This window comes from Sander vitreus, chromosome 3 (genome assembly GCF_031162955.1).
Source record: "Sander vitreus isolate 19-12246 chromosome 3, sanVit1, whole genome shotgun sequence".
NCBI classification, from domain to species: Eukaryota; Metazoa; Chordata; class Actinopteri; order Perciformes; family Percidae; genus Sander; species Sander vitreus.
The window spans coordinates 29,966,688-29,980,759 of record NC_135857.1 but is presented as its reverse complement, the minus strand read 5'-3'; the positions used below and the strand labels follow the sequence as shown (position 1 = coordinate 29,980,759).

Below are 14,072 nucleotides of genomic sequence, written 5' to 3'. Positions count from 1 at the left end.
CCATCAGTATTCGTTCTTCAGTTTCTGCTTGTTTGTCTTAATTCAGAAACCAGAATTCTGGCAAATGAGCATTTAGACAGGAACACAAAAACAGACGGATACAGACTTATGACAGACGCAGAACATCTTCTGCTTTTGACAGACTAACAGCCTAATTGTCTTTTCGTTTGTGTATTGTGACAGAGTGATAAGGTGAACTATGAGCGCTTCAGGAACTGGCTCCTACAGAACAAGGAGGCCTTCACTTTATCCAGATGGCTTCTGTCTGGAGGTGTGTGTGTCACGCTCACAGATGACAGCGACACGCCCACCTTCTACCAGACCCTGGCTGGCGTCACACACTGTAAGTTCCCAAAACACTCAATGTGTGTTGCATATATTGCATGTCCACAAAGGCAGTTGTGTCATCTTGTTGATGTTCATATTAAGTCATATTAATAACATGTCCAGAGAAAGTTTAGTAGGTGGCCATTTTGTGTAATGTGTTTATACTATACCAGACATTCTTGAATAAAAGCCAGATAATGGCACTAATAAATGCTTGGCATACCTGTACTATAATATTAAAAATAAAAATGGTGATCCTTTACTTTAAGCTGTTTAAACAAAACCCAACGTTCCCTGCAGTTGTTTTACATTAAAAGCTTTCCAGTGGCTCAAAGGGCAGGAAAAACTCTCCCTTTTTCGGTAGGCCTTTAATGGTAAACGATAACATGTCAGTCTTGTTATTAGCTATTGGTCTTCAGGAATGATTACAGCAAGCACATTCTGTTTTAATGTTCATATGGGTACCTGAATACCTGAAAGACCTACTTGAAAAATGTTGAACCTATCCTTTAATACTTTTAACACTTGTTAACTGACTGCAGTTAATTAGTGAATCATTTACACCTTTAGCCTTACAGTAAAAGAGAGATTAAGCCCTTGTAAATGCTGCTCGAAGGGTTTAAGGTGAGACTTCAGTGCAGGAAGTGTTGAGTTTCATTGACAGTAACTTAACACTGGAGAAAAAAAACAAAAACTAACTCATCATAAGAGCAGCACAGTATGACACGACTGTCTTTGTACTGATAGAATTAGTTGTGGAAATGAACATTTGGCCGAAAACAATCCGGTAAACATGGAGGAAACGTTGAGTTTGAAGTAACATCAAACAGAATAAACAGCAAATTAAACATTAGGAATAATGGCATGTTTCTAATATAAGCCTTTAATGGCCATTTCTGTCTGCTTTGACATTTTAGAGAACATGCGGAAATCTTGAATGTAGGCTTAGAATGTCTCACTTAATAAAATGTTATTTCTATATGTTTGTTTGCTTTGGTTGTAAAACGTTGGCCCTAAATCCAGTGATAGGACTTGAAAATACTTACATTTGGCTTTGGCGCCATCAGTGGCAGTGAGTGCCCCAGGAAATGACTGACAGGCTTGACTTATCAACCTGATGCATTCACTCTCCTCCTTCCACTCAATTTTCCTTTTTAATTATTCCATCACTCCTTCACCAATCCAGGTCCTTCTCCCACTGCTACCTTCTATACCCATTTCCTCTCTGTCACACTCTGCCCTGCACTGTGCAGACTGCACTAGTTCATGTGCTCGTAGATGCGTGATAGCTGCAACATGCATATTTATTTTTATTTTTAAGATTATTTTTTGGGTATTTTTTAGGCCTTTATTGACAGGACAGCTGAAGAAATGAAAGGGGAGAGAGGGGGGGAATGACATGCAGCAAAGGGCCGCAGGTCGGAGTCGAACCCGGGCCCGCTGCATCGAGGAGTAAACCTTGATATATATGGGCGCCCGCTTTACCAACTGAGCTATCCGGGCGCCCAACATGCATATTTCTGACAGCTTCATCTGCGTGCGTGTGTGTAACTACCACAGAGGCGGTTTTACAGTGATACTATTAAAGTTGCAGTCCAAATTAATTTAGCCAGGGTTTATTTAGCCAATTAAGGACAGAGGGCTGGAAAGAACCTTGTCTTGTCCAGAGAACCTAGATGCTGCCTTTAATCTGCCTGCTCCCAGTTTATCCTCTTAACTTTGTGTCTCTTTATGTGTGTGTGTGTGTGTGTGTGTGTGTGTGTGTGTGTGTGTGTGTGTGTGTGTGTGTGTGTGTGTGTGTGTGTGTGTGTGTGTGTGTGTGTGTGTGGGGGGGGGGAAGGAGAGAGTGACTGACACACTGTTCTTAACGCTTTCTTGAGCAAGAACTTAAAGCTTGACTCATGACAGACCTTGAATCCTTTGCTAACTTGCTAGCCTCTGACACTGTTACAGTATTATGAGAGTAGAAATCTGTGGGAATAACGGCCCTCGGGAAAGGATAACGTAGTTTCTGTGAGCCGTTATCACGGGGAGTTTGCTATGGTACACGCTGGCTGTGGCAGCACCTCTCTAAGGATGTTCCCTGGATAATGGTATGGTATCTCTGCTGTCAATCGGGGAGAGTTGCACCTTTAGGTGGGTATCTGGCCAGACAAGACACCTGCCATACAGACAATAGCAGTACATTGACAGAATAATTTGTGGCCAGACTGTTCTTTAATGTAGATACCTTGTGACTGTTGTTCATGGTCACTTCTGGAACAGCCAATATTTAAACGTTTTGCTTGAGGGCCGGTTGGTTGTTTTGATTTACATTGATAGGAAAGGCCACTTCATCTGATTAGTTTATCATTGGTTTATAGAGAAATAAATAGAAATTTACATTGTTCATTGTTAGACTTGTGAATACGGTTGGATATCAAACATCAAAATGTGTTTGTAGAACCTAAAATTTAAAAAAGTACCAAAAGCCTCTATCAAATATCCTGTGATTTGTACATTTGTCTTTTTCAAATTTTTAATCAGATAGTTCCTGATTCATATCATATATTACATTTAGCCAATTTTGCACTGCCTTTTATTTATCTAGTTCTTGAACGGCTGTTTGTGTTAAGACACCATTAGAGAACTTTCCATTTGGTATCAGCACCTTATCGAATCGGCACTAGTATTGAAAGATTATAGTGGATACCCAGCCGAGGAATACAGCATTGTGCTTTGCAAGAAATCCATATTAGCAGTGTTAGCGCTGTCAAACAGAATCTGATGTTCTGGTGGTCTTCTGTATCTTAAGGGTGGCAGGAGTGCATTTATTTTATTTATTTAAGATTCATTTATTAGGACAATGCACATTAATCAACATTTCTGTTAATGCGCCAGTGTTAGCCAGTTGGCAAATTTTAGAGAGTTACCTAGAAGTTACCACTAATGCATTTAAGATCCTTTAGCATTTGCCAGAGTAAACTGCCACACCTTAAATTTTAAATTCTGCCATCATTACAAAGATTTGAAATCCAACAAAAATGACACTGATGTAACCTTGAGCGCTACACTGATGTTTGTAGAAGCAGATAGCGAGCCTGAGATGGATGTGCAGGAGGCGATCCATAGTCTGGGTAATGAGTTTTATAGATTAGCAGTCAGACGATAGCACAACTGTCATGAGGAATGTTCTGCATGACAAACACGTATTTATTTACCTCCTTGTCCACCAAGACTAATCATTGATGTGTTTAAAAAAAAAGCAACAAAAAAAAAGCAGTATCGTTCCCTACCATTCACTGTTATTTAGCGCTTGATAGGTCTGCGATTTAGTCTTAGCTTTGTTGTTTAGGACCACTGTGTGTGTGTGTGTGTGTGTGTGTGTGTGTGTGTGTGTGTGTGTGTGTGTGTGTGTGTGTGTGTGTGTGTGTGCGCTTTTTTATGATTATTGCCCAGGAAGTGTTCTTTTCTGTTTTTGTTGAGTTAGCACTGTCCAATTCACCTTTTGAGATGGAGAGGTTGTCAGACTCTAGTGCTCGCTCTATGTCTTAGTCCATATAGTCCTCAATAATTTATCACTCTCATATTATTTCCTCCATGCCATCAATATGTAGTCCCCTTCATGTTCTAAATCAATGATTTCGTACTCAGTGCTCCCTTTTAGTCTGTTTTAAGTTGAAACGTCTGAGCCAGGATGAAGGGTTGAACAGTCGCGGTACAACGGTGATCGAGTTTTTCCCTGTCAGGCCAAGGTGAACTGTCCTGATGTCCACCTCTGGACTACAGGGAATCAGAACTTGGATGAGAGAGGAACGCCCCTTTCAGACAGTCCATTCTCCAGGGTGCTGCTTCACTAGCAGCCGACCACAATTATCATATCCCATGTGACTGGCACTGTGACCAATAGCTGCTAAAAACAAGCTTTCAGGAAGGTTCTTCTAATAGCCCAACTGGGAAGCAGCAGTCCAATTTCTGCCAGGAATTGACTGCCACTTGATTTACGTGTCTGTGTTTTGACACCTGTTATATGTTTGGCTCCATGCCAAAGGCTAGCTGGCTATCTGCTGAATCCTATTACCATAAGCTGTGGATTAGCATGTTGAAAGGTGGGGGGGGGGCTGGTTCATTGACCCTGGCAGAGCTTCATATGCTATATTGGACTGACCTGTAGACCCCACCTTGGGTTTGCTGTGGTATCATGAGCACTATCATGTAAACTCTGCTCCTTACTATGTCACAACATGTACGTGCTCTAATAAGCAATAGTGTAAATGGGTTACTTGATCTGTAACCTAGTACATAATTTAACTTGGGTGTTTTCACAATGGTTGCAACAAACGATTATTTTCCGTATCAATTACTTTGTCTGTGGTTTGCTAGATTCATTGTTTGGTCTTTAAAGGTACAATATGCAGTGCTTTCTTCAAAAAACAATGTATAGACTTATTAGTAATCCCTCTTAATCATCACTTATGACCCACTAGAAGTGTGCGGTGGTGTCTGTATCTGCAGAGACCCTGCCTTCTGCCTGGATTCTCCTTCATTTTTACTTTGCTGTGTGCAGGACACTTCTGCGCGATAATAAAGAGTCTTTGGGCCCCACGTGGGTATGTAACCCCCAGCCAATAATAGCGTGCAGGTTGTGCATCCCCTTCTCATTTCCAACTGCCGCTTTGCTCCCCAGCGTCTCATAGTGACGCTATGAAGACGTTTAACTGACACAGACACAGATAAATAGACAGGATGAAGCCAACAAGGTTAAGCTCTGCATTCACTCATAATCCGTCAATGTGGCACCTTGGCGCAGAGGTGTGGGTGTGTTTATTTGTGCTTACAACATAATCGTTGCGGAAAAAATGAACGAAGAGCCTTTTATTGCTCTGATTTACTGCTTTGTGCAGCACTCCTTCTCTTCATTCACTCTACAGCTTGCTTGATTGCTGTTGCCTCTCTCTCTCTCTCTCTCTCTCTCTCTCTCTCTCTCTCTCTCTCTCTCTCTCTCTCTCTCTCTCTCTCTCTCTCTCTCTCTCTCTCTCTCTCTCTCTCTCTCTCTCTCTCTCTCTCTCTCTCTCTCTCTCTCTCTGGCCCGTGAGCCAAGGAGAAGGGGCCAATTTTGAACGGTGTGTTTACAAACAGTAAAGCCATACTCGCTACATATTGTACCTTTCAAATATCAGGAATAAGTAAAAAAAAAAATGCTCATCACAATTTCCATGAGCACAAATCTTCACATTATTTGTTTTGTCAGACCAACAGTCAAAGATCTTACAATTTACATTGATCTAAAACAGCGGCTGATAATTGATTTTCCGTCAGTTGATTCATTGATTATTTGACTGCTACAGCGTGCACATGGTTTGAGAGGAATTGATTTATTAAAACACTGACATACCTAAAGAAATCCCATCATAGGTGGAAAGTAATGAAATGCCCAATAAATTATGTAATTTTGTTATATCCTCTTGAATACATTTGTGTAAAAGTAGTTGATGGAAGCCTGCACTTACTCACAGATAATTTTGCTGAAATGTTAGGAATGTAATGTAAACATAACTACTGTCACCTAGTCAAGCTGGTAGAGAAACTAAAGTGATTGACCGTCTGAGAGTAGAAAAATGACCAAGCTGGTCTGATTCTCCTCAGGTGCTCTGCTGAGAGTCATAGGACCGGTCTTTTTTTTTTTTTTTTTTTTCCCAGCAGCTATTATGTAATAGTGTATCTCAGTATGTGGTGGTGTCACTGTTGTGTTCTCCATACTCCCACACTGCCATAACAGCTCTCCACCCACCAGTCACCAGCATCAGTCTTTGTGAATATAGGCCCTGTTGCTCACAGTTTTATAATATTACATTTAAATATTATGCAACTGTGTTGCACTGTTTGTATTTCTGACTTTGGCTTCCTCTGTTTCCTATCCTGCAGTGGAGGAATCAGACATTATAGACTTGGAGAAGCGCTACTGGCTACTGAAAGCCCAGTCCAGAACCGGCCGCTTTGACTTGGAAACCTTTGTCCCACTGGTCTCTCCTCCCATCCATGCCTCATTGAGTGAAGGTAGGACAATATTTACCTTTTCACGTCTCATGGTAAATCTATACTGTGCAGTATGTAGGCCTTAAGGCTTTTAAATCAATTCCCTCACCAGTGAATACAACCCTCTTTAAAGACTTGCTTTGTAAAAATGTTATTTGTGTTATTGATTTTGTTTTCCAGGCTTGTTTCACGCATTTGATGAGAATCGGGACAATCACATCGACTTTAAAGAGATCTCTTGTGGACTTTCTGCATGCTGTAGGGGGCCCATTGCTGAAAGGCAGAAATGTAAGCCATTACAAATGAATACAAACCAGACGCTTCACATGATCACAAAGCCTTTTTATCATAAGAAGTGCACTCTATTTCTTCTTTGTAGCTTCTATCTGGAATTTGTAAGTTTGAAAGCAAAAAATGTTTAGGGAAAGTGTTGATTTGTGCTGGAGCTCATTAGAGCACAATCATCGTTGTCATCAGAATTTTTAATGGTGCTTGAAATTACATTTGCCCTGCCTGGAATGGAAATATATTAGATGTCCTGCTAATAGATAAAACAGCATAGTGTTGGGTTTCTAGGCAGCATTGTGCTTCATTACCATATTTGTATTTCACCATGACATCACTCTCTTTCACTGCCAGTTTGCTTCAAAGTGTTTGATGTGGATCGTGATGGGGTTCTGTCTCGAGATGAACTCCATGAAATGGTGGTGGCCTTGTTGGAGGTGTGGAAGGACAATCGCATAGACACACTCCCTGTAAGTTCACACACACACACACACACACACACACACACACACACACACACTCTCAATGTAGATGTAGATGGACTGTATGTTGAGGGCCCTGCTCTACAATTACATTAAAGTTGTGCTAAACATCAAACTTTCCCTCATTTAGTTGGCCCTCATGTTGTCTCGTTGAGTTAGGACTCTTTGGTTTTTACATTTCACATTTCCTTTCATCGCTTTTTCCCAAAATCAAGTTTGAACGAAGCCAATGTAAAAGAGAATTAGAGAGAGAGAGAGATAATTGTGAACAACTTACTTTTACAGTCTGTGTAATACACCTTATTTCTGGCGAAAGGATGACTGACATAGTTTGATTCGTAATAGTGGATATAGCACCTGTAGCGGGTTTTGTGCCCATATGCGCGGCAGAGAGGAGAGACACATAAGTCTATACAGTCGCCAGGAGCAAGATTCCTGAATATGAATTAGTTAAAGGTGCAGTAGGTAAGACTTATAAAACTAACTTATAAAACTAACTTTCTGTCATATTTGCTGAAACTGACCCTATGTTCCAGTAGAACTACATGAAGCAGGTCATTTATAAAAATAAAACAAAAATCCAGCTCCTCTGGCACCACCTACAACCTGTAGTGCAATTTGCAAAAATCCACCGCTCCCTGTTCAGATGCACCAATCATGGCCAGGGGGGGTGTTTAACTGCGTGTCAATCACTGCTCATGCACACGCATTCATTCTCCCAGGGGGGGTGTCCTGGATCTTCACAATCCTACCTGCAGCACCTTTAATATCAATTTAGAATTTGAACATAATCATCACAGTCCGATCCAGGATACATCACCCAATCATATCCTAGACCAGATTTATTTGTGGCTGTGATTTCTTGGCAGTTTATTTAAAAGTAATGCTGGCAGATGAAAATGCTGGATTGCCATATGAATTCAAACTGAAAATATTCTATTAATATGGTATTTATGTTTGGTGTTTGCTGCTTGATGCTAATATATTTTGTTACCTTGCAGGAGCTGCACAGTAGCGTGTCAGACATAGTAGAGGGCATCCTGAGGATGCATGACACAACCAAGGTGAGACACAACTCTTGTTGACAGTCATCATTGATGTAGCTGTCAGGAAGTTAATCCTTTGCCTTCTACCCCATAATATAAATTGATTTTATAACCTTGATTCAGAGAAAGTCAACACCACTTTACACTCAACTGCAGCTTCACATTCATATAGTTCCACATACTGTCACTGGGAGCTACCCAGTACACCCACAGCAACCTTCTAGTCACCCTGCCTTCTTGTCTTACCTCTAAGCTATTTTCACCCACAATGACCATAGCATTTCTTCCAACCTTGCAAGGTCGTAAAGCAGGCTATATTTTGACAACAGTAAATGTGAGTATGCTTTGTGTTTTTGACTCCTCACCAGCTGGGTCACCTGACCCTGGAAGACTACCAGATCTGGAGTGTGAAGAGTGCGTTGGCCAATGAGTTCTTAAACCTCCTTTTCCAGGTCAGTTCCCACTGTATCCACTGAGGCCCCTTTCACACATGCACTGCAAACCTGAAATTATCTAGACATTGGAGTTGTATGTAAGAACGCAAATGTCTGAATCAATTGGATCAGACATCAGACAGAGCCATACAGAGATCGTGCCAGCTCCCTAGTACGAAGCCGGTGTAATGTACAATTAAGCCAATGTGTGAATAGAGCTGTTCATTGCGTTTATTCACGGTGAGCCAGTGGGCATGTGGATGACTTTTCTATCATGCGGCTCGCGAAACTGGAAAAAAACAAACATGGGGTGAAGAAGAAGGGTAATTTACACAAAGACGGCAACAAAAATGTCTAACTGGAGAGACGACCAGGTTCAAAACTTCTGTCAGTAAGGACCAACGCCAAAATCCTCAGACAGATTCAAGGAACGGCAAGCGGCTCAGTTGTTTATGACCTAATTACGAACCGGTTATGAGCGCGGTGTAATCTGCATATTATAGTATTTCCAGTAAGTGAGAACGCGCCTGACGTGTGCTACATGTGTGAAAGGGAAACTTCGACCAATGTCTGCACCTGACTCTCCTGAGAGTATCCGGAGTTCATGTTTGAAAACGGCCATACTGTACAGTAGTTGTATAATTCGTATTGGTGTTGAAATGGAAAATGCAAAATGTATTCATCATCATTTTCCATATGTTTTGTACATCTTTATGTATTTGTCTTGGTCCAGGTCTGCCACATAGTCCTGGGGCTCAGGCCCGGTAGTCCTGAGGAGGAGGGACAAATCATCAGGTACATACCTGTCTTCTCTATCTGTCATCATGTATACAACTTTGAAGAATATGCTGTTGGACCTAATGAATTTTCCATTATTTTGTTTGTCTCTCTGTCTGTTTGTGTGCAGGGGTTGGTTAGAGAGGGAGAGCAGACATGGACTGCAGCAAAGTCACAACTGGTTCCTCATCTCCATGCTGTGGTGGCAGCAGTGGAAGGACTACGTTAAATATGTAAGTCAACTTTTGAACAGGTATTGTGCTCAATAATGTCATAGCCAGTGTTGCCTAACATGCAGTGTATTGTTGTAAAGGGCAAGTTAATAGTGTATCTGATTACAACGATTTTGAAAAATAAATAAAAAATGCATTGATGCTTTTATAGTTACAACTTGCTAAAGCAATTTGAAAACAAGTCTCAAGGTCTTTAACTCATGTATATGATATTGGACAATGATGTGGCAAAGTTACTGTACCTTTTGGTTAAGAAAAGAAGTGAAGATTTCAAACTGGATTGCCATTTTGTTTTCTCTTCCATTATTCAGTCTGACATTGTGATTATGTTAGCCATTCACTCTTTGGGAGGGTGTGTTATTTTGCAGTTACCAATCTGTAATGATTGTTTTCTGTCGACAGAAGTGGTTAGGGGCAGCTGTTAATGGTTTTCTTTAAGTAATTAAAGAAACATGTTGATTTAAGAGCTGTTATTTTGACTTAAAGCTTTAGTGCGTAACTTTTTGATTTTATTGAACTAACCCTAACCCTTACATTCAAGCCATTGCCAAATGAGTTGCTACAAAGCTAATTAAGGCTATCAGCTCCACACAACCGCATCTGTATTTCTCAGTATGGCTATATTCAGAAGATTGTGGAGTCCGGTGACTTTCCCACGCAGAAGCTCAAGTGAAGATAATTACCTTAGACTTTAGATAATTACCTGACATGATGGACCTAAGAGTCCATCATGTTTTTTTTAATCCTCCGTGTCGTCTTTGGCTACTAGCAACTTCGTGGAGGAGGGTTGGGGCCGCGTGCACGATCACGGGAGGCTTGTATGCCAACAGTGTTGTTGTCATTATGTAGAATTCCTCATGGCGGCGGCAGAAACTACGCACTATAGCTTTAAAACATCCTGTACAGCTACGTCAATCTCATCCATTTTTCTACCAACTTTTTTTCTGTCTCAGGCACGGCTTCAGTTGATTTTCCAACTTGGAAATGTGGCCAGTGATTTAGAGGGCCAAAACCAGACTATTATTTTAATAATTTACAATCAAGAAACTTGTACAACGTTTATGATTTTACTCTTTTTCTTCTTCTAAATAATACTGAAGTTACAAAATTGATGTTGCTTAATAAAGACATCATTTAAAGTGGTGTTGAAGTTTCAAAAACAGCCAGAGGAAGGACAGGTAAGCCTGACTGTTATCTTGAAGACTATGGAGAACAGGGACAGTGAATTTACTGTCCCTGTTCTAGCTCCATAGAAGACAATTTCACCTCAGAGCCTACTGTAGAGACGAATGTGAAGCTTAACATATCATCTTTTCTTATTATATCTACAAAGCCTGCTTGGCCACTCATATTCCATTCTGTACCTTGGTTCTCAAAAACGTAAATTGCACATGTTCCAGCTGATTGACTTTAGTATTTATTTGACAAATTCCCACGTTGTTTTGTATGGATTCAAGAGGAATAATTTTCCAGCTCAGGTAGAACATCTCATGTGACATGTTATACACAGTATATATATAACTTGGGTATTGTAAATGCTAATGCAGAATAATAGCTCACGTGTGAAGGTTTAGTTGTTGTATCAACAACATTTATTTATTTTTTGGGCATTTTCAGCCTTTATTGTGATAGGAGCTCCTCTCCCCTTTCATAGCTGAAGACATGAAAGGGGAGAGAGAGGGGGGGAATGACATGCAGCAAAGGGCCGCAGGTCGGAGTCGAACCCGGGCCCGCTGCGTCGAGGAGTAAACCTATATATATATGGGCGGCCGCTCTACCAACTGAGCTATCCGGGTGCCCACAACATTTATTTTAAAAATGGTTTTCCCCACTTGTTCACAGATTTCTGTACTGTTAGTGTTACATTTTATTAACCCCACTTTCAAAAGTCCTGGTGCTACAGATTTGAATTTGGATTTCAGTTTATGAGCCAAAGTTTTCACTGCATCTTACGAAACAACATCACACCGGGACAGTAGCAGTGACTGTCATGAAAGCAAACCCCACATTAATCGCAGATATCACTTTAAACAATGACAGGGCAGTCCCTGCTGTTGTCTCCCTGTCCAGGAGCATAAGGGCATCGTGGTGGAGCAGCCGTCCATCCTGAGCTCATTGCGAACTCCGATGGCCACAGCCACTGTTGAGCCCAGCCCACCAGACAGACTGGGAGGACTGGGAACCTTCGGCCCGGTCAGCCCCACTGAGGAGAGGTCACCCGATGCTGTGTCCAGCGCCTCGGAAGCCACAGAGAGTGGTCAGTCAACACACTTCACATAACAGTAGATGGCATATAAAAAAACAAATATTGAATGTCCACACTGGTTTAATTCAGTCATGCATTTGAACGCTTTTTTCCAAGTACACTTCCCAAATTAAAAGAGACCAGCACATTGATGAGTATCACATCAATATAATACCGATAGAATTAGTGCTGTGGAAATGTACCTTATTCTGAATTACCCCCCTCCCCAAAGCCTTTATCAGCGACTGGCCTTTATTTAAATACTGGTTTTTATTTCAGAATGTACTGTATAGTATTCGCCTAACCTATATCAATGACCGGCTTGTATTGTTCATGCAAGCTGTTCTTTAGGACTCACTGCCATTATGGTATTAAAGTCTGTGTGTCAGGACGTCCTTAATTGAAATACATGAGAGGTCTGTCTTCCAACAACCAGGATCAGAAACCCACCAACCAAGATGCAAAAAAGGTTAGCAACACAGCTTACTTGAGCTCCATGGAGAGAATTATTGACTGTGGACTGTCATTCAGTTTTACATTAGTCTGGCTTACTGGATGTACAGTGCGGGTAAAGCCTGACCCGCTGGATGTCAGGCATTCTCCTCACCTTCCACCGTCTCCGCTATCTATTTTGCAAGAGCAATTTTTTCCCTATACCAGAATATTAACTCGTGCAGCCAGGCGATACTAAAGAGCTGACACAGCGCTGTGGAAATCTCTAGTAATGCGAGGCTAGTTGTACATACAAAACATGTATTATCATTGTATTTATTTGTAGCATTTGAACTGGCATCTTTACACTGTTCACACTCGTAGAAAACACATGAGTTCACTTGAATAAAAACATCCCAACTTGACTATAGATTGAATTTTAACACTTTCTGTTTGTGTTTCTGTGTGATTTCTTTATGTCTGTGTGTGTGTGTGTGTCCTGATTGCTCCATCTTATGCCTTCTGACCCAGCAGCCCTGAGCCCGCAGGTAGCTCCCTCTGCTACAGAGAGCTGTTTTGCCCGTCAGCCCAATGTATCGGACAACAACAATCAGTGTTTTTCTGGAGCCAATGGCCATCTCCCCTCCCAGCTGGCAGCACAAAGACCTGGAGCCATCGACAACCAGTCTCTGGTCAATACCGACCCCATGAAGGCAAGGATCTGCGTGGGTGTGGGTGGGTGGGAGTCCAGTATACTTGTGGGGTCCCGACAGCTTTGTGGGGCCAAAATGACCCCACAACTTTAAGGGGCTATTTGAGGGTTAAGACTTGGTTGTCTAGGGATATAATTAGGTTATGGTGAGGGTAAGGGTTAAGGTTAGGCATTTAGTTGTCATGGTTAAGGTTAAGGTTAGGGTAAGGGACTAGGGAATCAATGAGTCAATGACGGGATCCCACAAAGATAGTGCCACAAACCTGTGAGTGTGAGAGGTAGTAATAAGATGTACATTTTCAGTCTGTAAAAGAGAATCTTTTTGTGTTATATTTGGAGCAGTTTGTGTAATTTCTTGTGGATGAAAACATATTTCAGTTTCAGTTCTAATCTTAACATCCTGGTGGTTACATCAGAACACAGTGTGGGAGAGGAATATGTTTTGCCAGCTTCTTCTTGGGTTTGACAAAAGAAATTATCTGAGATTCCTAATTAGGAGGCACTCATCCTCTGTTGGCAAAGGCTCTCAGGGACCAGATGGTGCTTCTTTTTTCCTTTGTCTTATCTCTGCATTATGCTGTACTGATAGCAGGCTGCCATTCTGTACATAGCATTAGGGACTGTCTCTGTCTATTATCTGTAATTCAAGTAGGCAGAATAGGGTCTTTTGTGCACGTATTTAAATGCTGATGTCTGTGCTGTGCCCCTGCAGGCCCCTACGTTAACCATGGAGGGTGGCAGGCTGAAGCGCTCCTTGCAGCTGGTGCCTGGCAGAGACTTTGAGACAGTGCCTGAGCCGGTGTGGCGGGCACTCTACCATTGGTACGGTGCCAACCTCAGCCTGCCTCGACCGGTGAGTGAATACAGTCTGAAATATACACACACACTCAACAGCTGATGAACCTCACTAACACTGTGATGCAACTGGTCAGTATTAACATCACAGTATACTTTTAAGAGCAGAGCTGTCAGACTTGAACAAGTCAGACTTAAAGGATTATTACAACTGAAGTCTTACTTTTGAAAAATCTTTCAACAAAATCCAACAGGGCAAGAAACACACATGGACAGGCAATCAGACATT

The 14,072-nt window shown here is 41.5% G+C and overlaps 1 protein-coding gene across 7 annotated transcripts in view; it reads left to right on the top strand.

Annotated features, from left to right (window-relative positions):
* usp32 (ubiquitin specific peptidase 32) overlaps positions 1-14,072 on the top strand; it is a 56,669-nt gene that overhangs the window by 19,189 nt on the left and 23,408 nt on the right. For 4 of the 7 annotated variants that reach the window (XM_078246903.1, XM_078246901.1, XM_078246907.1 and 1 more), the window contains exons 5-15: positions 184-343; positions 6,232-6,363; positions 6,523-6,630; positions 6,982-7,097; positions 8,111-8,173; positions 8,524-8,607; positions 9,323-9,384; positions 9,497-9,599; positions 11,640-11,856; positions 12,808-12,989; positions 13,701-13,841. In XM_078246903.1, coding sequence (XP_078103029.1) covers positions 184-343; positions 6,232-6,363; positions 6,523-6,630; positions 6,982-7,097; positions 8,111-8,173; positions 8,524-8,607; positions 9,323-9,384; positions 9,497-9,599; positions 11,640-11,856; positions 12,808-12,989; positions 13,701-13,841 — 1,368 coding nt within the window. The remainder of the gene's footprint in view (positions 1-183; positions 344-6,231; positions 6,364-6,522; positions 6,631-6,981; positions 7,098-8,110; positions 8,174-8,523; positions 8,608-9,322; positions 9,385-9,496; positions 9,600-11,639; positions 11,857-12,807; positions 12,990-13,700; positions 13,842-14,072) is intronic. The other 3 variants (XM_078246905.1, XM_078246904.1, XM_078246902.1) reach the window with 2 other exon arrangements.